General features: G+C 46.8%; 6 protein-coding genes across 7 annotated transcripts; 3 read left to right on the top strand and 3 right to left on the bottom strand.

The window, feature by feature from the left end:
* Window positions 1–16: 16 nt before the first annotated feature.
* On the bottom strand, window positions 17–1,220 carry mRpS35 (mitochondrial ribosomal protein S35). Its single transcript, XM_017167369.2, has 2 exons — window positions 988–1,220; window positions 17–925 (listed from the first exon to the last, which is right to left on the bottom strand). The coding sequence occupies exons 1-2, from the start codon at window positions 1,097–1,099 to the stop codon at window positions 66–68; spliced, it is 972 nt and encodes a 323-aa protein (XP_017022858.1). The 5' UTR covers window positions 1,100–1,220; the 3' UTR covers window positions 17–65.
* Window positions 1,221–1,418: 198 nt separating this feature from the next.
* Window positions 1,419–4,124, top strand: LOC108075336 (uncharacterized). The gene is made up of 2 exons (XM_017167751.3): window positions 1,419–1,710; window positions 1,778–4,124. The coding sequence occupies exons 1-2, from the start codon at window positions 1,500–1,502 to the stop codon at window positions 3,385–3,387; spliced, it is 1,821 nt and encodes a 606-aa protein (XP_017023240.1). The 5' UTR covers window positions 1,419–1,499; the 3' UTR covers window positions 3,388–4,124.
* Window positions 4,125–4,240: 116 nt separating this feature from the next.
* Atg2 (Autophagy-related 2) lies at window positions 4,241–10,617 on the bottom strand. The gene is made up of 2 exons (XM_070286126.1): window positions 10,469–10,617; window positions 4,241–10,400 (listed from the first exon to the last, which is right to left on the bottom strand). The coding sequence occupies exon 2, from the start codon at window positions 10,282–10,284 to the stop codon at window positions 4,504–4,506; it is 5,781 nt and encodes a 1,926-aa protein (XP_070142227.1). The 5' UTR covers window positions 10,285–10,400; window positions 10,469–10,617; the 3' UTR covers window positions 4,241–4,503.
* Window positions 10,618–10,725: 108 nt separating this feature from the next.
* Window positions 10,726–12,092, top strand: LOC108075086 (uncharacterized). Its single transcript, XM_017167370.3, has 3 exons — window positions 10,726–11,240; window positions 11,307–11,506; window positions 11,576–12,092. The coding sequence occupies exons 1-3, from the start codon at window positions 10,821–10,823 to the stop codon at window positions 12,012–12,014; spliced, it is 1,059 nt and encodes a 352-aa protein (XP_017022859.1). The 5' UTR covers window positions 10,726–10,820; the 3' UTR covers window positions 12,015–12,092.
* Window positions 12,093–12,364: 272 nt separating this feature from the next.
* Window positions 12,365–16,950, top strand: AhcyL1 (Adenosylhomocysteinase like 1). Its single transcript, XM_017167601.2, has 3 exons — window positions 12,365–13,542; window positions 15,004–15,453; window positions 15,511–16,950. The coding sequence occupies exons 1-3, from the start codon at window positions 13,021–13,023 to the stop codon at window positions 16,102–16,104; spliced, it is 1,566 nt and encodes a 521-aa protein (XP_017023090.1). The 5' UTR covers window positions 12,365–13,020; the 3' UTR covers window positions 16,105–16,950.
* Window positions 16,951–17,166: 216 nt separating this feature from the next.
* On the bottom strand, window positions 17,167–18,600 carry Non2 (upstream activation factor subunit spp27 homolog Non2). Of its 2 annotated transcripts, none has more exons than XM_017167602.3 (2): window positions 18,486–18,600; window positions 17,167–18,430 (listed from the first exon to the last, which is right to left on the bottom strand). In XM_017167602.3, exon 2 carries the CDS (start codon window positions 18,370–18,372, stop codon window positions 17,623–17,625), a length of 750 nt encoding a protein of 249 aa, XP_017023091.1. In that variant the 5' UTR covers window positions 18,373–18,430; window positions 18,486–18,600; the 3' UTR covers window positions 17,167–17,622. The 2 variants fall into 2 exon arrangements, with proteins under 2 accessions (XP_017023091.1, XP_017023092.1); XM_017167603.3 differs by having other exon boundaries at window positions 17,167–18,424.
* Between the last annotated feature and the right edge of the window lie 638 nt (window positions 18,601–19,238).

The raw sequence follows: 19,238 nt of genomic DNA, 5'->3' as shown, positions 1-19,238 counted from the left end.
AACCATAAAATAAACCTTTATTACTAACAACTTCAAGCTTTATTGGTTCTCTTCAAGGTTCATGCTTAAACATTCAACATTTTCTTGACCTCCTCCTTGTATTTGGCCAAATTGTACTCGTTCTCGCCCTCGTTGATCAACTGCTCCACACACTGCGCGTAGGCGGGCGGCGGGGAAATCTTATTATCGCCCTCCTTGGCACTCCAATTGAGGATGCCTTCGGCGGCGATCTTGGATTGATTGCGCTCGAACAAGTAGACCTCCATGTCGGCCTCCGATTTGGATGCCTCCCAGGGCTCGGTGACGAAGGATTCGTGGTAACAGGCAGTCAGCAAGTACATGGCATAGTCATAGTTCTGCTTCCTCAGCGGACACCTGTCCGTGACAAAGGTGACGGTGTCCGTGTCCTTGTTGTAGCGATCGCCCACGAGACGCAGGAACTTATCCCTGGCATGAGCATCGAACTTAAGATCGGAGAGTTTAAGCGAGATAGTGACCCTTCGCGCCTCCAAATTCCGGATGGTGGGCAAGCTCTGTAGGTAGTCCGTGGTGATGACTTCGACGGGAAAGTGACGCTGCCACTTGGCCTCCGTTTCCAGACCCTTTGGCCACGGACTGCAGAACTTCTTGATGGCCTCGCACTGCTGACGGATGGCGGGCGGCGTCAAATGCAAAAAGTTGGGGATTTTCATTAGCTCCGCATTGGCGAACTTTGAGGGTGCCGCTGCTCCGCGTTCCGTGAAGCCCTGGCGCAGTGGCAGCGGCACACTGGCCGGATGGAAGGATCTGGGTGCTGGCCATGCGGCCGTCCAATCCTGGTCCACTGCCATGCGGTTGGTGCGCGGCGGGGTCACAGGATCGCGCCTGACCTCCCGTCGTCGCTGGAACTGCTGCTTTACGGTACGCAGATTCAAAACACGGAACTCTAGGAAGACAGGGAAATCATTATTATTTATTTTTTTTATTTACATATATGGATTTGTTTACCTTCTTCATCCTCGATTTCTGGCTGCTGCTGGGAGAAGACACGAATGCCGCTCTGTGCCGCCTGTTTTTTGAGGGGCAAGCGCTCCCACACACGTGTCAGGCCAGTGGACATAGTTATCCACTTGGGATTAGCTTTATATTGAGCTTTATCTTTCTAATTATGTATTTTATTAGAAAAAAATCACCGGGCCTTTACGTAAACCATGCGCCAGATTGTCATTCGCCCCGAAATATTTCTATCGATAAGAATATCGATATCAAATATATCAGAAACTTTTAAATTATTTAAAATTATAATTAAATTTAAAGTTGTTATTTTTTAACTTTAGACTTGCATATACATATGTATATGTACATATTATTATTATCTTTTTTTTTATATTTTCAACTAATGTAAACAAAATCATTTGTTTTTAGCCCCGTTTTCCCCAGTGTATTAGTGCATCACAAAAGGCATCGATATTGGCGAATTAGCGGATCATCTGAAAGTGCATCAAGTCCACGTCATAGTAATGTCCTCAGAATCTCGAAACGACATGCTAAAGGCTCTCGAGGAAACCGATCCTGGTGGCCACCTGCTCACGGTACTGCAATTCTACGCCTTTGATTTGGAAAATGGGAAATACTGCCACGACATGGCGGAACACTGCGTCCTAGAGGAGCTGCAGGGCACAGTCGAGATCTATAGGTATGGATCGGTGGTGACAGGATTGGCCCTGAAGGGTGAGTTCTTAGACTTCTTTGACAAAAAATAAATAAATAAAATGCCTGATATCTTCCGTTTTCACAGAGAGCGACATTGATTTGTTTTTGAGGCCCATCTCCAGCCCGCCCATCCTCTACGACGACGTGGTAAAGCGTCTTCGGCGCTCCAAGTGCTTCTGGAGGGTCACTCCCATTCGCAAGGCCCGAGTGCCTGTCATCCGGTGCGCTCATAATGCGACTGGTCTCAGAATGGACCTCAATATGTCCAACTCACATGGCGTGTTTAATTCTCGATTTGTGGCCGAGCTTTTGAAATGCGATCGGCGGCTACACCACCTATTTTTGTTCTTGAAGATCTGGGCTACGAAACTAAAGTTGATTGGACGTCACCACCTGACCAGCCATTGCCTGGTCAGCATGATCATCTTCAGCCTGCAGGTGCATCAACTACTGCCCTCCGTACAGCAGATGCAGGCGACCTGTCCACCGATCATTTATGAGGGCAATAATTTCGCATACAAGCTGCAGCCGGCGCCAAGGATTCCCGAAGATATGTCCACCCAGCAGTTAATTAATAATTTCTTTGGTTATTACACTACCTTCGACTTTGGTAAGTTCGTGGTTAGTCCATTTTTGGGACGTTGCCTGAACAGACACGAGAATGAGCATCTTGCCTTTCAACTGCATTGCAAAAACATCTGCGTTCAGGATCCTTTCGAGCTGAACCTGAATCTGGCCAAGTCTGTCAGTCAAAGAAATTTGGATTATTTTAGACAATGTCTAATGCTGTCGGCTCAGGCATATAGTGATAAGGATCTCAAATGGCAACCGAAGAAGCTCTATGACTACCTGTTCTTCGGAATAGCGGAAAAATTGACATATACTCCGGATAATCAAATAGTCAGACAGCCAACAAGGGTACCTGATGCAATGCAAAATACTAGTGCTCCGCACATTCCGATGACTACCTTTATCCAGCTCACAACAGAAGATTACCAAGGTTTACTTCCAATCAGGGAAGTAATGAAAACTGACAAAGAAGAGGCCACGTTTTTCACCTGGCACGCTTGCCAGTTGGCCACCATTATTGATGTGCTGACAGAAGTGTACGGCTTGAAGATCGAATCACAGGAGAATCAACTGGGCAGCAGCCGGATGCTTATCAGTGGCCAAGTAGACACTTGGAGTCGTCGCAATTTTATCCCGATGGCGAGTCAATCATTTCTAGCTCACCAACTGCAGCAATCGAGGAAGTTCTCTACGACCAGACCTGGAAATCCTGCCTATGCGGTCAACGTACGCGCCTATTTGACGGTGACATGGTATCAGGCAAAGAAACAATTGCAGATCAAAATGGAGCCAGTTTCGGACCCACTCCGTAACGCTCATCTGGAGAGGCTATTCTATGAGTTCAAGCGTCTCCTGAACAGATACAGCTTCAAGGAGCAGGCCAGCATTTGGTCGCTTGATACAATCTCAAATCAAGAAATATTGATTCTCAAAATAATTCTTGTGGCATTGTTTTTTCTATTCTCTATAATTCCAGGTCCTTTGTTTTTGATAATACTGTTCATTTTGGCAATACAGTTTCGGAATTTTTTAACACCTTTAATTTGTAGGTATTATTGGCGCCATTTAAATACATTAAGATTTAAAAAGAATGAATTGCACCCCAAATACCCTATTTATAGATAATTTTCAAAACAAGAAAGAAAACTTCGGGAAGCTAAATTTGTATACCGTTGGAGTTTCCCATAGAATCTCATGGCTTTTAATAAAAAATCGATCATAACTATGCCAAAAATGCATCAAATTGTATTCGAAAAGCTTCTCTGTGCTTGATTTTGTCTAGATTAACAAATCTGTATATTATATTTTTTTACTATGAAGGATGAACATTTATCTGCAAAGTTTTTTACTATTTTTCTAAATGTAACCCTTTCAAAATTTTCAAAGTTAATTATGGTTATTTTAGGGTCACCTTTTAAAAAATGTTGTGTCGAAACGGCTAAAGTTAGCTTAATAAATCCATTTACTACACAACAATTAAACAATTTTGTGTTAAATTTTATATCGAAAAATATTTAGAGGCAGAGAAGTTAGAAAATCTCCCGAGTGGCCTGTCCCAACTGTCCACAGAATGTTGTGATATCAAAAAATATAATGTATTCATTTAAGGATAAGATGTTTTGAGGTACCCAAGTGGCGTTTATATTTAAAAAAAAAATTTGTCCAGATTTTGTATCTAAATTGTAAGTCAAAAGCCCAATTGTAAACCTAAAAATAATATTAATAAACGAAAATAATATTTAAAATTAAAAAAGCTCAAAGTGAGTAGCATTAACATGGAACAAATTAAAAAAAAAAAAAATTTTAATTAAAAATAGGAAAATATTTAAAATTAAAAAAAAAATTTCAAAGTGAGTACCAGTAGAAATAATTAAAGAAAATGTTTTAAAAAGTTTAAAACGATTAAGTACCTTAACCTTATAAGATGTTATTGCTGCTTTCCCCCGGAGTGAATAAAAAAATCCCCTGTCCAAGCAAATACATTCTTTTATATACACTTTTATTTTGGTAAAATAATAAAAAATATAACTTTCATGTACTGTAAATATGGCTTAATAGAAAGGATAAGTTCAATCACACCCATTCCGGAATCATCATCACTCGGCATTCCTCGTCTTTGTGCCTCCTCTTATGTACATACATTATTTTATGTAAAATATTGTTAGTAAAACAATAGAAAACATTACGTTATTGTGTTGTTAGCCCCGTGTGAACTACAGCTACTGTAAACCTAACTCCCCTTTAGTGGATTTCTTGCTTCCACTTGTCACGGGCCTCCAGCTTGGCCTCCGGCACCAGCGAGCTTTTGGCGCCGCCCAGAATATTGGTGGTGGCTTGGGTGGCCAGCACCGCGGGGCAGACAACAAGCTGAGGGATTTGGCGCACCACGGCGCCCACAGCTCCGCTGTAACCCTTCTGGTCGTGCTCCGTGATCGCCGCTTCGATGAGTGTGTTGGCCGAATCGTTGATGCCCTCCCTCACTATGGTGTAGGCATTGGCCACACCCTCACGCAGATCCTTGGGTCGTCCCTGTCGCCGCCTCTTGCCGCCATGCCGGCCGCCCTTCCGCTTCTTCAGCGATGGTCCCGCCGAGAGCATATCGAAGGTGGTCTCGGCTGTGAATTGCAGCAAATGTATGATCCTCGAGGTGATCTCCAAGGCGGCCAGTGCTGTGCGAGCCGTGAAACTCTGTGCTCCCAGCTGGAAGCCTCGAATGATTCGGCCATCCTTGTTGTACTGCTCGATGGGCAGGCGGAAGAGATCGTAGACGCCCTGAAAGAGCTGCAGGACTGCATTTGTGGGCCCAATGCCGCTCAAGATGTTGGGCAACTGGTTGCGTTTGATGTCCTTTAGCCACTCCTTGGCCAGAAATTCGCACAGCTTATTCCAGCCAAGGATGCCCCGACGATTGACGATCTCACGCAGGCAGATCCCAGATCCCTGGAGCTGAGCCAAGCCCATAATGAGTCCGGTGACGGGTCCCCGCGACAGTTCTATTCGCCTGCCATGGTAATCAAAGCAAATGGGCAAAGCAGGACTGAAGATCACCTCGCGGAAGAACACGGGCGTAGCAGTGGCCGGATCCTCCTCCAGCTCCGTGTCCAGGCTGTTCTCCTCAATCAGCACATTCAGATTTCGTTCGACCATCTCTTTGACCTCGGACTCGGCGGGCAGCTCGTCGGTTAGATCGTCCGGCAGCTTGCTAACTGACATCACTGGCATGTCTGTCGAATTGGAGGAGCCACTGCCCCCCGCTTTACTGGAGGAGCTGCTGCTGCTGCTGGAATTCCGGAACATACCCGAAAAGAAGTCCTCGAGGAAGAGCAGCGTATCCTGGTCGATGTTAAGTTTGATGGGCAGAATGGAGACGCGCAGGGAGCACTCCTCGGCGCTGCTCTTCTGCGGATTGGGACGCACATTTAGAGCTTTTACTATCACCATATTCTCGTCCGGTTTGTGGGACAAATTGTTGCCAGCGGGATGGTAGAGAAACTTGTTGATGTCCGAGGAGCGCAGCCGGTCCCTGATCTCGATTTCTGAGACCAGGAGCACCTGACGGGAGGAGTAAATGGATGTCAGGGGATAGGTTTCGTAGGAAAATCGAATCTTTGACAGCTGAATCTCCACCAGAACCTCCAAATTGCGATTGGAGCCCTTGGGCTCCTTGGGCAATCCTCTCTTTGAGCTTTTTCTCTCCGGCTTCTCTTGATCCTGTGCCTGGGACACGCCATACTTGTACGTATCAGACATGCCAAAGCCACTGGATGAGGCGGTTGTAGATCCTGACTTTTTGGGCGATTCATCGGGGAAATCCCTTCCGCCATAAAGATGCCAGGTGAAGGTCATTTCGCAGAGGGTATAACTGCTTTCGGCCACCGGGAAGTTGGCCGGCGGACGCAGCAAATCCACCTTTTCGTGGGGCAAGCAGAAGTGATTGTCCACAATCTGGAGCGGCTCCTCGGAGACGTAGATTTGCTTGACCCCGAACTTGTCCATGCGCGAGATCTCCTCGTCGTGGATAATATCAAAGTCGCGTTCCTCCATCAGAAGGGAACCGTTACCCAGTGATCCCAGCTCCAGTTGTACCTCGGACCCCAGACCCAGACTATCCTGCGACTGCTGCACCTGACTCTGTTCGTAGTAGGACTGCAGGATGACGTTGGACTCAAAGTCCAAGATGTCGCCAATCACCGAGGGGCTCTCCACCATCAGGGATTTGCTTTGCGGCTTCACCGGCGTCGATTTTCTCTTCTCCTTGGGCTCATCTGGGAAGTAGAAGATCTCAATGCCCTCCTCTCCTCCGTTTGGCGACTTGGTAACCCTGGGATTGGGCGAGCACTCCACATCCATCACAGCATCGGCCATTAGTTTGTTCACATGGTTTTGGGTTTGATCGCTCACTTCCTGATCTTCAAACGACTTGGGCTCTGCGGCTTGTGCGGCTTCCTCATTCAGCACGGGCTCCTCGGGCGGCGGTGTCAGGTCCCTATCGTTGGCCACATAAGCTATTAGCTGGGCCAGAGCCGAGGCCGAGTCGTAGCAGGTCATCATGTGCATGTCGTGAATGGAGGAGCGCAAATCCACCCGCGGCTGTCCCTTGCCCTCCTCGTTCAACCTGAAGGATATGTTGAGTAGGCCAAGGTTCAGCACTGGTATCATCGCCTCCTGGGACGCCGCAACCCAGCCCAACTGGAGCACACAGTCCTCGGCCAGGAGCCGCAGGGTACAGCCGCTCATGGAGGATATAATGTTGCTGCTCAGCGTGCAATAGCCCAGGTCCAGGAAGGCTCGCTGGGGGAAGAATCTCGGCCGGTAGTCAATGCCGGAATTCCAAACATGCAGCTGCAGCTCGGAGACCACGGCAAAGGGCTCGTACTCCTCGATGGGAAAGTCAGCCACGTCCATGAAGTCCATGAGTTGATTCAGCCAACTGTGCTCCGAGTGGCACGAGTGATGCTGCAGAATGGCTCCCGTAATGCCAAAGGACATCTTCATGCGCTTTATCCGCTGCTCCGGTTGCTTCTTGATCTCGGCCACCACGGACAGAACCTCCAGTCTCCTTCGGCCACCTGCCTGCTGAGTCTTGGGGAAATTGTGGATGGTGGGGAGTAGGTTCTTGTCGGGTAAATCACTCCAAGCTAGGTCTAGATCCTGTCGAGTGTGGCCACAATGCAGGGCCTCAATCTCGCCCAGCTGTATGCAAAAGAAGCTTCTGTTCGCATCGTTATCCAGGCCATTGACGGTGAAGAGACGCAGTTCCTTGAGATTCACCTGGAACTTGCCGCACTCCTTGGCCCGCTGATTGGTCTCGGGATCCAGGAAGTGAGAAAATAGGATCAGGGAACCCTCCTCCACAAATAGCTCGAAGGAGAAGGCTTCATTGGGAATCTTGGCCACAGGAGGCGGCGGCGGAGGAGGATTAGAAGCCGCCATGGAAAAGTAAATGCTGCTCTCCATGGCGCTGGTACTGAGAAGTTGATTCCGCCGGAACTCCTCCAGCTGCGGCTCAGCCTCCAAGTGCCTACCCTCTCCCGTTTCCCCCTCTGGGTTAATTTCGTAGTGCGGCGAACGTGGCTCCCACATGAAGAGATCACCATTCAGGCGATTGTATATCAACTCGTACATCTCCTTGGACTCCAGCACCACCTTGACCAGCGGAATGAAGGCGAAGATCTTCAGCTTGGAGGCTTGAGTGCAGCTATCGCAAAATTCATTGATCTCCTCCGTCTCCCCGGGCAACAGGGAATCCGTTTTGTCCAAGCTACTGTCCAAACCCTCCACGTGGGACGTATAACCAAAGGTACACTTTGAGCTAAAGGGTGACTTACGCGGTGGCTTCTTTGCTCCGGCTTCACTGCTCTCCCTCAGCTGGAGCACATCGATTTGGATCTTCTTCTTGTTCGACTGCTGGCACCTCAGCAGATGCACGGCACTCTGCTTCTCCGCATCGCAGTAATACGCCTCCAGTTCATCCGAAGCAATGCTGATCTGAGACCTGAAGCTGACCACCAGCGAACGGAATTCCAGGGCAAGGAAATCCTGACGTACGTTCTTCTGCCACCAGGGTATCTTTTGCGGATCATTGGCCGCCCTGCCATCTACCACTGGGAAACGCAGCTGCAGGCGAAGATTCTCGCATTTTACACTCAACTCCGTTTGATTGGGATCAGAATCAGGATAAACCTCAGCCGGAGCAACTGCCTCCGAATCCCTGGCAAAGGGGGAACTGCCAAAGAGGGCTCCCAGTCGATCGTAAATGGATATATCCAGTTCCGCTGTGCATTCATCCAGAATACATTCGATTTTGTTGGTGCAACGATTGTGGTTCTGCTTGAACATAAACGAGGAACTCTGGGTGATTACGATCTCGGGTCGGATGTGATAGCCATCCGGGCAGTTTCGCTGGCGATCGAACAGCAGCAGGTGCTCGCGGACCTCATCCAGAATCTCGCAGAGATCCACCGCCGTCGCCGACAGAGTTGTTCGCGATGTGAGCTCCTGGAAGTAACGCTGCTGGCTGCCACTCACTATGATCGGAGCGGCGCGCAAGAGGAGATAATGCTGCTGCTCCAGGGGCAGGTGATGCTCGAGGAGGGCGCCCCGAAAGAAACCACTGGCAGTGTCCGAATATCGTTGGTAGCTCGCCTGATCAAAGACCCTGCTGCAGCTATCAATGTGGGCGGTATTCTGGATGAGAATATCATTGTGCAGCGCCACGCCATATAGTTTGGAGATTTGCACCTTGAACTTGAGTATCTCCCCGGACTTTTCCGTGTAGCCCAGCTCCTGCTGCAGCGTATTTGTGCAGGATGTGAGCATGCTGTTGGTGGACTCACTCATTTTTCTGCTACGCGCGTAAACGCTGCGGGGGGCAAAGCTTCCGCCACCCGAGTATTCCGAAGGTTCCGGCTCCGTTAGACCCGTTGACCAGTCCGCATTCTGGCCAAGGATTCCCGTCATCCTGGTGGGCTGCTGCTGCTGCTGTTGGTACTCACTGGGCGGCGCTGACTTGAGGCTGCGTCCCTTCTTCGGTCGCTCCTGCTGCCCGCCGCTATTAAAGCCCTTGGAGAGCTCCACGAGCAGGTGTATCTGCCGGGGCGTGAGCATAAAGTAGATGTCGTCCAGGCTGAGTTCTAGGCTCACCTTGGGCCCCACTATATTCTCCGTCTGCTTGATATTGATCTGTATGTTCTGGGCGCCCTTCAGCTCAACGATCTTGCACAGCTGCTCGTAGGGAGTGGGCAGGTAGACGTCCAGGACCTCGGAGGTGTGCAGACTCAGTCCCTCGATCACCAGATTGTGCTTGGCTATCATGGGCAGGGCATTAAAGCTGCCATTGGGATCCTCCTCGTGCGTCTCCGTCTCCGTATCGGTGTTCTGGGAGGTGGACATGGACATCATCTCGTAGCCCGTCTTATTCTTGTACTCCACATGGCTGGCCTGGACGGAGAGCACCAGTTTCCGGTCCGAGCGAGGCAGCAGATACTCAATATTTAGCGTTGTGTTCGTTAGCTTGGCGCGAATGCGATTCAGCACATTGTCAATGGTCTCCGCGAACTTCTCCAGCCCGATCAGGGCGTTATTGTGATTCAGGAAGGGTACATCGTCATCCACCTGCTTCATGCACTCCTCGGCCATTTGCATGGAGCTGCTAACCGATGACCACATGGATTCCAGCATCGTGGTGCCGCTCTGGTGTCGCGTAACAGGGCGCAGGGTTATCGTCAAGTTGGAGATCTCCAGGCTGCTGTCGTTGGTCATCAGGGCATTCCAGGGCACGACCACGGTCAGGCAGCCGATGTGACCCGATACCACCTCAAAGGCCCAGCCCTGATCCTCGAAGAGATCGTTGAAAGCGTCCACTTTTAGGAATATATCCTCCACCACCGCCTTGCCATTGTAGAGATCCACCTTTAGCTGCTCCAAATTCAGGTTATTCTCGAAAAATTGACCCAAATAACGCTGCAGGAGGTAGCGACACATCTTGGTCTTGAGGCCATCCCAGGGATTGAACCACGACATGGTCAATGCTCTGATCACAATCCCAAGGTTTTCCGCTTTGTGCGTTTTACTTTATTTCTCCAGCGAGGGCAGCAGCAGCAGCAACAATAACAACACCAGACCTTTGTTATTGTTTTCTTTTAAGGGAACACGGAAATGTGGCAAATAAACGCAGTTTAAACGCTATTCGGGTCTCGCCACTTACTTTTTAGGGTGTTCTTTGCTTGGTGGCGGCTGCTGGCGCCAATATATGTGCATTATTTTTGCAAAATAGTGAAAATAATGAATAAATAAAGCGCAGTTCCAAAAGTCTTGTTTTTCTCTTTTTTGTTGCTGGGCCAATGTGACCAGACGATGCTTGTTCCTTATTCCAGGCCAAACAGCTGTTGCTGCCACCTGGTCACTCTCCTGCAGCAACAAATGGCCTCGAGCAGCTGTTGTTCCCAGTGTTGGTAAACCCGCCAAGTCTAAGAACAGCTGTTGGCACGAAAAGTTCTTAATTATATTTTTGTTCTCGGTTGTTTTTCTCTTTTGTTTGGCTTTTATTTACATTTATCATGTTTCTGTTGACTTTGTTCGCCGTTTTGTGCCTTGGCTTGGCCTGCAGCGAGGCCAAGTCCATCAAGAAGTCGCATGTTAACATGCCGGAGCCAACTCTGGGCACGGACGACGACTGGCAGGGCAAGTGGTTCCCCTATGCTCCCGGCGAGCCCCACATCCCCCAGAATGTGCAACGTGTGCAGGCAACGGCATCGACTTTACCTACTGATAATTGGACGGGCAAGTGGTTTCCCTATGTGCCAGGAGAACCGCATGTGGTTAAGGTGGCGCCGCAGGAGGGCAGCACCACTCCAAAGGATAGCTGGACAGGCAAATATTTTCCCCAAAGTCCAAATGAGCCGCACAAAGTACACAAAAAGCCCCTCGTCGAGGAGAACACTCAGTCCCTTAATGAAATCATCTGCGATAATGGAAAGGTGAGTGATAAAATAAGGGATTTCCCCCAAATAAAACTTATTTTGGTGGTTATTTTTATATTCCAGAGTAACCTTCGCCTGGATTACGATCCGAATGACATCCGGGATAGCCTGAATTACCTGTGCATCAGCAGCAATCGCAGTCAGTACCAGCCGGACTTGACCAGAGAGGCCCTACTCACAGAGCACTTTCTGCCCAGCGCCTATTTGCCGCCAGCAAAGTGCATGAATGAGTCAATCGAATACACCCATTTGCCAGTCACCAAGTAAACCAACGAACTTAGTATTCCTTTGAATCCACTTTCCTTAATTTGAATCTTGAATTGAATTTCCAGTGGCCCCTATCGTCCTTTGCCCGCTGAATATGGCGTGTACTCCTATCTGCCGCCACAACGTTACCTGCGCAATCTGGCCGAGGGCGCCATTGTGATGCTCCATCATCCCTGCGCCTCTCCCGGCCAAGTGGCGGAGCTGCAGCACATGGTTAGCGGCTGCCTGTATCGCCATTTGATCTCGCCCTCACAGACTCTCAGTGCCGAGCGTCCGTTGGCCCTGCTTGCCTGGAGCCGCAGCCTGGAGATGTCCGTGGTGGACCGCCGACTGGTGGCGGACTTTATACAGAAACATGCCAAGCAAGGACCACTCGCGCTGGAGGAACTGTCGCGGGTGGTGGACAAGAGGGAGGCCTACAAAGAGGGACTGACAACGGAGGCGCGCTTGGTTACCACGGCGGATGACTACGAGCTGTGCGGTTACATGCGGGAGGGGATGTAGGCGGGAATATGTTAACTATTTTTTTGCAATGACAGTAACATGTAAATAAACTTCGAATATTTTTAAATTTGTTTAATATATCAAGAGTCATTTTTGAACATATAACCATATATATTCCTGATCACCGAAAGAAAAACAAATTTTTATATGTTTTTCAAAGTTTTTTAAAAATATATTTTTTTTAATTTTAAATTAAATTTAATTTAATAATTAAAAAAATTAATAATTTAATTAATTAGTTAATTAATTTATTTTTTATTTAATATTCAATTTTTTAAATCCTATCGTGTTTTCGATATCGCACAGTTTAGCCATCGATACATCTCTTGTGCAATCGATTTTATTCCATCTCTAGTTCGGTTCCGTTTAGTTCTCTTTCTCCAGATAAAATCAACTTCAATAAACGATCGGCCATTGGATCGCCGCCTGGGCTCACCCGCACCCGCAACAACGTCGCCAGCTCTATCCGACGACGGCCATAGCCTATAATAACCACCTCCCGCAATCCCGGAAACTGCCTTCCACCAGCACCGAAAAACGTACGAAGAAGAGGAAGCAGCAACAGCAGCGGCGGCGGAGCAGCAACAACAACAAGAACAATAACAGAGGAGAGGTGAAACAAAGGAGAAGCCGAAGCCAACTTAAAAACAATTAAAGCGTCGATTTGTCGGCGACATAACGTCGGAATATCACGTGATTGGGCAGCGAAAGTTGGTTCGATTTATCCCTGGGAGTGTCACAGCGCCTTTTCTGTTCATATCCTAGATATCCTGCTTGGATTTCAGGCTTTACATAACATCTGCGGCGGTTGCAGGACCCATTGAAGGAGAATTGGGAAAGAAGGAGCTGAGTAAAGCAACTAGTTTAAAATATCACCCGCCCTAAGAGACCAACTAAAAGGACCTAAAGCAGCACCAAAAAGAGCTTGAAAAGATCAGGGAAAGCAGCACTTACCAAAGCACAAAAGAGTTTCAATAGTAACCGCAAATATTCCCCTACCATAACCATGAACAACCTAGCCGACACCGTTGTCGTTGATCCCGGCTTTGGCGGCGGCGACAAGCAACAACAGGCTGGACCAGCTCCGCAGGATGCCAGTGTGGTGGTGCCACCGCCAGCCACCAAGCAATCCTCTGCTCTGAAGAAGACCAGTCGCTATCGGAGCCGCTCGCTAAGTGCCTCCTCCACGGACTCCTTCAGCTCCGCCAGCTACACGGGCAGCAGTGAGGATGGAGACGATGTGCCGCCACGCGAAAAAGTCCAAAAGAACTCGCGTGGCAGCTCCGATTTCTGTGTAAGGAACATTGCCGCCCAGCATGCCTTCGGACGCAGGGAAATCGAGATTGCGGAACAGGAGATGCCGGGAATTATGGCGCTGAGGAAGCGAGCGGCCGAGGACAAGCCATTGAAGGATGCCAAGATTGTGGGATGCACACACATCAATGCCCAGACAGCTGTGCTCATCGAGACGCTCGTGGAGCTGGGTGCCAGTGTGCGCTGGGCCGCCTGTAACATCTATTCCACACAGGTGAGTTCTAAAACGTCACATTTTACATTTTTTTATGATGTTTTAAATGGGAATTCGGTCCGAAATTCATTTACTGCTCATGAATTTGCAATGTCATGTGCTGAATGTAAATCGACAAACAGTTACATTTATTATTCGTCACGAAAACAGATAGCCAAGATTTGTACTCATTTCTATTCCATTTAAATCTATTTAAATTCATATTTATATTCGAGTTTGGGTCACTTGATCTGGCTGCTGGCTGCTTGGAGGCAATTGTTGTCATGCCAGGCGGTGGCGGCGGCGGCGCAAACAAATGATCAATCAAGCCCATGTTAATCAATTAAGCGCCTGCGGCTCAAGTGTTTGGCAATCGCTGAGTAATTGATGTGCCCTGAATTGGGTCGCCGCAGCCGCAGTTCCATTTCCAGCATCGATTCGCTGCTCCTGCTCCGTAACTGATGCAATTATCACGAGTCTGCTAAGAGAGTGAGAGACTCTAAGCAATTTATGGGTCCTCTAATGAAGCGATCTAAGTGCCAGGGCACATACTCTTTCCACCCTATCCATCTCAGGTTTTTTTATCGCCAAACGTCCCCGACAGGCCGTCACGCTGATTCACCTGTATCACCTGGAGGCTTATCAGCTCTGAGTTCCCACTGCCAAGTGCCAAGTGCCGTGCTTAGCGAGGGTGCAGCCCAATTCCCTATCAGTCCAGATATAAGCCCGATATTACCCCATGTTTACACCGCATTTGCGTGATTCGATTTATCAGAAAAATATATAGACTTTTGCAACATACTAAGACATATTTATTTAAGATTTCTTGCTGCATTGATAAACTCCAAGTCTTGAGATATTTAATTGGTTCATTTTCTATAGGAAACAAGGGTTTTTGAAATAGATTTCGGAAATATATGTTTCCAAATACGTTTATATAGCGGAGAATGGGCAGATTTATCGATAAATCAATCGGAAAAATGACGATATTGTCGATAAAATGGTTTCTCTTAAATTTTACCTTTAATTTTATGTTTTTAAATGACGAATTGTAGGTATTAATAACCTACTTTAGTAGTATTGCCGATCCCTATATACCCTATCAACCCCATATAAGCCCCATAATACCCTAGATTATATAGCTTTTAGATTCTCTGAACATTCAGATCAATTTGTATTCAGCAATAATAGTTCTAAATTTAATAATGACCTTCAAGGCAATGAGAAATCGATTTAGGTTGCTAAAAAATAAATTGTGCGTCAGAAACCAACTTAATCACGGGTATAAAAGTGTTTTAGAATGATAAATTAATGTATGCATATTACTTAGGCACTAAAAACAAATAATAAAAGAGAAACTGGCTGAATAGATGATTAAAAATTAAAGAAACAAAAAATATTTACCAAAAAATTTAAAAATTCGCAAATAAAATCTTAAATTTGCATTATAAAATCCCACTTATAATACGAAATTATTTCCAGAATGAAGTGGCCGCCGCTTTGGCCGAATCTGGTATACCAATCTTTGCCTGGCGCGGCGAAACGGAGGAGGACTTTTGGTGGTGCATCGATCGCTGCGTAAATGCCGAAAACTGGCAGCCCAACATGATACTGGACGACGGCGGCGATGCCACGCATTTGATGCTGAAGAAGTACCCAACCATGTTTAAGCTGGTGAAGGGCATTGTGGAGGAGAGCGTCACTGGAGTCCATAGACTCTATCAGCTGTCAAAGGCCGGCAAACTGACGGTGCCGGCAATGAATGTCAATGATTCGGTGACCAAGACCAAGTTCGACAACCTGTACAGTTGCAAGGAGTCCATTCTGGACAGCTTGAAGCGCTCCACGGACGTGATGTTTGGCGGGAAGCAGGTGGTTGTCTGTGGTTACGGCGATGTGGGCAAGGGCTGTGCTCAGGCCTTGAAGGGACAGGTGAGAATTAAATGGAATTGCATCAAATTTTCTGTATATAAAACTCAATTCTTTTAGGGCTGCATTGTGTACATCACCGAGATCGATCCTATCTGCGCCCTGCAGGCCAGCATGGACGGCTTCCGTGTGGTGAAGCTGAACGAGGTCATCCGCAACGTGGACATCGTGGTGACGGCAACGGGCAACAAGAATGTGGTGGTGCGCGAGCACATGGACAAGATGAAGAGTGGCTGTATTGTCTGCAACATGGGTCACTCCAACACGGAGATCGATGTGAACGGTCTACGCACACCGGATTTGACCTGGGAGAAGGTGCGCTCCCAAGTGGATCACATCATTTGGCCCGAGGGCAAGTACATTATCCTCCTGGCCGAGGGCAGGCTTGTGAACCTGAGCTGCTCCAGCATCCCTTCGTTTGCCGTGTCCATCACATCGGCCACCCAGGCGTTGGCCCTAATTGAACTTTTTAATGCCCCGCCCGGTCGATACAAGTCGGATGTCTACTTGCTGCCCAAGAAGATGGACGAGTATGTGGCCAGCCTGCACCTGCCCACCTTCGATGCTCATCTCACGGAGCTGAGTGACGAGCAGGCCAAGTATATGGGTCTAAACAAGGCCGGTCCTTTCAAGCCCAACTACTATCGTTACTAAAAAGGGGAGGCAAGAGGCGCAGATGCGGACAATAACACACCAGCAATTATGAGAAGAAGCAACAACAAGAACAAGAACAACAAACAACGCCAACGAAAGTATTGTCTTTGCGAAGAAGTAAAACTATTTAAACAATTGTTGACACACACACACAAACACACACACGGAACACACAAAATGATAAGGAGAAGGAGAACACAAAGTTACTATTACCATTGTATCGCTTAGTTTAGCTCGAGCAGAATTCTTGGTTGCTTTTTTGTTAGCATTTAACAACGTCTTCGATATCTAGTATTTAGAACTCGCTTTAGCCGCAGGAGTATTGTCTCTGTTCACTAACCCCCCCTGGACTCTCTTACTTAACTATTAACTAATCTTGCCCCTTGAGAATTTACACCCCTTGAAATGTTTTATATTGCTGGTTGAATTTATTTTAGATAGTTCGTTCGCTTGCCTAATTAGTTCTGGTTGAAATATCCAACTGAATAACAGGATAATGTCAGGATTAACTAGTTTCAAGCTGTACTAATTATGCCAAGTGATCGATATTTAGTCTCTTGTATTTGTTTACGTACTTAATTTGTTAAACGTTTATGCTGCTCCCCGCTTTTTCACCTTTCGTTTCGTCCGAAGAGGAGTGTTGATTGAAATGCAGTGCAAAGTAATTCCATTTATTCAATTATATACACGCTGGCATATATATCAGATCGAGAATTATATATATATATACACTGCATATACACACCTTATATGTATATTAGAAAGAAAAAAGTGAAAAATGTTTGTATGAAAAATTGTGAGAAACGCAAAAACAATAAAAAAAACAGATTCTTTATTGAGCAAAAACCTTTCGAGATCATAGATGGGCTTTGAGCTTAAAGATCGTAGCATGTGTAATGTATATTTTGCTTTTATAAAACTTAACCAGAGAATGAATGTGTATATTTTGCTTTTGTATTCATTTTACGGATGTTATTTGATGAATACAACGTGTTTGAATTGCTCTTTCACTTGTTATTCCAAAATTCCCCCCCAAAATAATTAGAAACCTTTTTCACCGAGTTTATTTCAGATGCATCACTCGTCTATTTCTCTTTTTATTAATCAATATTTTTGCCTTAAACTTGTTATATTTTCTCTTTGATACTTTTATTAAATGTAAACTACACAAGAGAGTTTGTTTGTTACCAAAAAATTATACAAATCGTTCTGTATTCGTTACTTTCTTTCTCTTAATTTCTTCGTTTTTGTCGTCGTTCTTCTTTTTCTTGATAATTGTATAAACTTTTCTTTTTTTAGATTACTTAAAATGTCGTAGACTACATAAAAATGCTTGTGTAGACGCGTCTTAATTAATGGTTAATGCTAAAAACACATGCCAACTAAGTCTTAACCAAAAGTGGAAAAAACGAATCTAAGCGGAGCCGAAAGTTTGCCAGACAGCGGTGGAAACTAAGCTAGTGTGTGTGGCGTATTTGCATCTGGAGAGCTGGTAGGCTGGAGAGGATGGGTGGGGCCTTAGTCGAGGAAGTGCGGCTTGAGGTGCTTCAACATGCCGAAGGTGCGGAAGCGGCGGATCTTCATCACCTTCATCAGCTCGTCGTCACAGATGGCGAACTGCTTGTTCTTCGGATCGTACAGATCCCGCTCCTTGATGATGGCCCAGACCTTCTTGACCACCTCGTGACGTGGCAGGGATGGGGCGCCCATGAGGGCGCTCAGTTCCGGCGACAGGTTGTAGGCGCGCGTGAAGCCTGTGCTCTTCCTGGCGGCGCCACTGGCAGTAGTTCCGCCGGCAGACTTGGCCTTCTTCTTGGCGGCCGGCTTCTTCACCACCTCGTAGTCGGAGTCGGAGCCAGCATCGCTCTCCGTTCCCGAATCGTCGGCATTGAGGGTCTTGCGCTTCTTCTTCGGACCCGTCTTGTGCTTGATGGGCTGGCCCCGCTTCTTGGGACCCGGCTTCTTCTTCTGCTTCTGGGCCTCCTCTTCGCTGCTGCTGTTGTTCTCCACCTCGCTGGACTCGCTCTCGTCGTCGGGATCGGCGTCCGGATCCTTGCCGTCGTCGTCCTCGTCATCCTCCTCGTCCTGCTGCTCGTTGATCACATCCATGACGATCTTGTCGAACTCCTTCTTGCGGTTCAGCAGCGAGCAGTTCAGCTTCCCCTCCACCTGCTCGCGCACACGTTTGGCCGAGATGGTGGACAGGTCGGCATCCTTTAGCACCGACTGTATTTCGCGGCGCAGGTCCTCGCTGGAGATGTCCGACATCTTGTTCGCAGACGCGTCTTATTTCTCGGACTGGGACACGTTTTCAGTGAGTCTGCAACTGTTCTTGGTTATGCCGGCTTGTCACCCAATCCTCGCCAGACCGATTCGTTTACCTGTGGCTCGCTTTTCAGTGCTACTTTCTTTTCCTCGCCGATTTTCCGGTGCTCGTTTTTTTCGTTTTTTTTTTTTACCAGTCGGCGTCTCCACAGGGTTGCAGTTAGGGTTGTTGATAATATATCAAAATATCAATATATCGATATTTTTTTTCTGAAAATGATATATTTATATCGTAATTTTTTTTTGCCCAAATATCGAAATCACGATATTTTTTTATGATATTTTTTGATACTTTTTCTTTCGATGGAAAAAGGAAACTTCTTTAAAAAAAAGAATATGAATGTAAAATCTAATTACATAAACATAACAAACGGCACAGCGAAGTCGAAGCTTTGCGAAAAAGTGTTTAAGACGAGTGGAAATTCATCAAACTTGTCGTCGCACTTGCGAAATAAACATGCAGAAACTTGTCGTCTTTTTATTTAGAGTATTCCCTTAACTGTTGAATCGCAGAATCTTTGAAAATTCAAGAAAAATTGTCGACAGTTAAAGGAATCCCCTAATTGTGCAGTAAAAACCATGTTTTTTTATTTAACAAAAAAATATCAAAAATTTCAAATATATCGATATTTTTTTTTGATATTTTAAATATTATTATCATCTCTTCCAAAAAAAAAAAATATCATCGATACGATATTTTTTTCAAATTTCGACAACCCTAGTTGCAGTTGTTGATTTTTTTGCCCGAATAACGAAATCGCGACATTTTTGTTGATATTTTTTTATATTTTCTGCTTGGTCACTCTGAA

The sequence above is a fragment of the Drosophila kikkawai genome, chromosome 3L (assembly GCF_030179895.1).
Source record: "Drosophila kikkawai strain 14028-0561.14 chromosome 3L, DkikHiC1v2, whole genome shotgun sequence".
NCBI classification, from domain to species: Eukaryota; Metazoa; Arthropoda; class Insecta; order Diptera; family Drosophilidae; genus Drosophila; species Drosophila kikkawai.
The sequence above is the reverse complement of the archived record's forward strand: the minus strand, read 5'-3'. Positions and strand labels throughout refer to the sequence as shown.

Bases quoted from the DNA above. Each gene is read 5' to 3' on its own strand.
- mRpS35 (XM_017167369.2), bottom strand. From the start codon at position 1,099: ATGTCCACTGGCCTGACACGTGTGTGGGAGCGCTTGCCCCTCAAAAAA. The intron at 926-987 runs GTAAACAAATCC...CTGTCTTCCTAG, and splicing joins AGAAATCGAGGATGAAGAAG to AGTTCCGTGTTTTGAATCTG.
- LOC108075336 (XM_017167751.3), top strand. From the start codon at position 1,500: ATGTCCTCAGAATCTCGAAACGACATGCTAAAGGCTCTCGAGGAAACC. The intron at 1,711-1,777 runs GTGAGTTCTTAG...CCGTTTTCACAG, and splicing joins GACAGGATTGGCCCTGAAGG to AGAGCGACATTGATTTGTTT.
- Atg2 (XM_070286126.1), bottom strand. From the start codon at position 10,284: ATGTCGTGGTTCAATCCCTGGGATGGCCTCAAGACCAAGATGTGTCGC.
- LOC108075086 (XM_017167370.3), top strand. From the start codon at position 10,821: ATGTTTCTGTTGACTTTGTTCGCCGTTTTGTGCCTTGGCTTGGCCTGC. The intron at 11,241-11,306 runs GTGAGTGATAAA...TTTATATTCCAG, and splicing joins TCATCTGCGATAATGGAAAG to AGTAACCTTCGCCTGGATTA. The intron at 11,507-11,575 runs GTAAACCAACGA...TTGAATTTCCAG, and splicing joins ACCCATTTGCCAGTCACCAA to TGGCCCCTATCGTCCTTTGC.
- AhcyL1 (XM_017167601.2), top strand. From the start codon at position 13,021: ATGAACAACCTAGCCGACACCGTTGTCGTTGATCCCGGCTTTGGCGGC. The intron at 13,543-15,003 runs GTGAGTTCTAAA...AATTATTTCCAG, and splicing joins GTAACATCTATTCCACACAG to AATGAAGTGGCCGCCGCTTT. The intron at 15,454-15,510 runs GTGAGAATTAAA...CAATTCTTTTAG, and splicing joins CTCAGGCCTTGAAGGGACAG to GGCTGCATTGTGTACATCAC.
- Non2 (XM_017167602.3), bottom strand. From the start codon at position 18,372: ATGTCGGACATCTCCAGCGAGGACCTGCGCCGCGAAATACAGTCGGTG.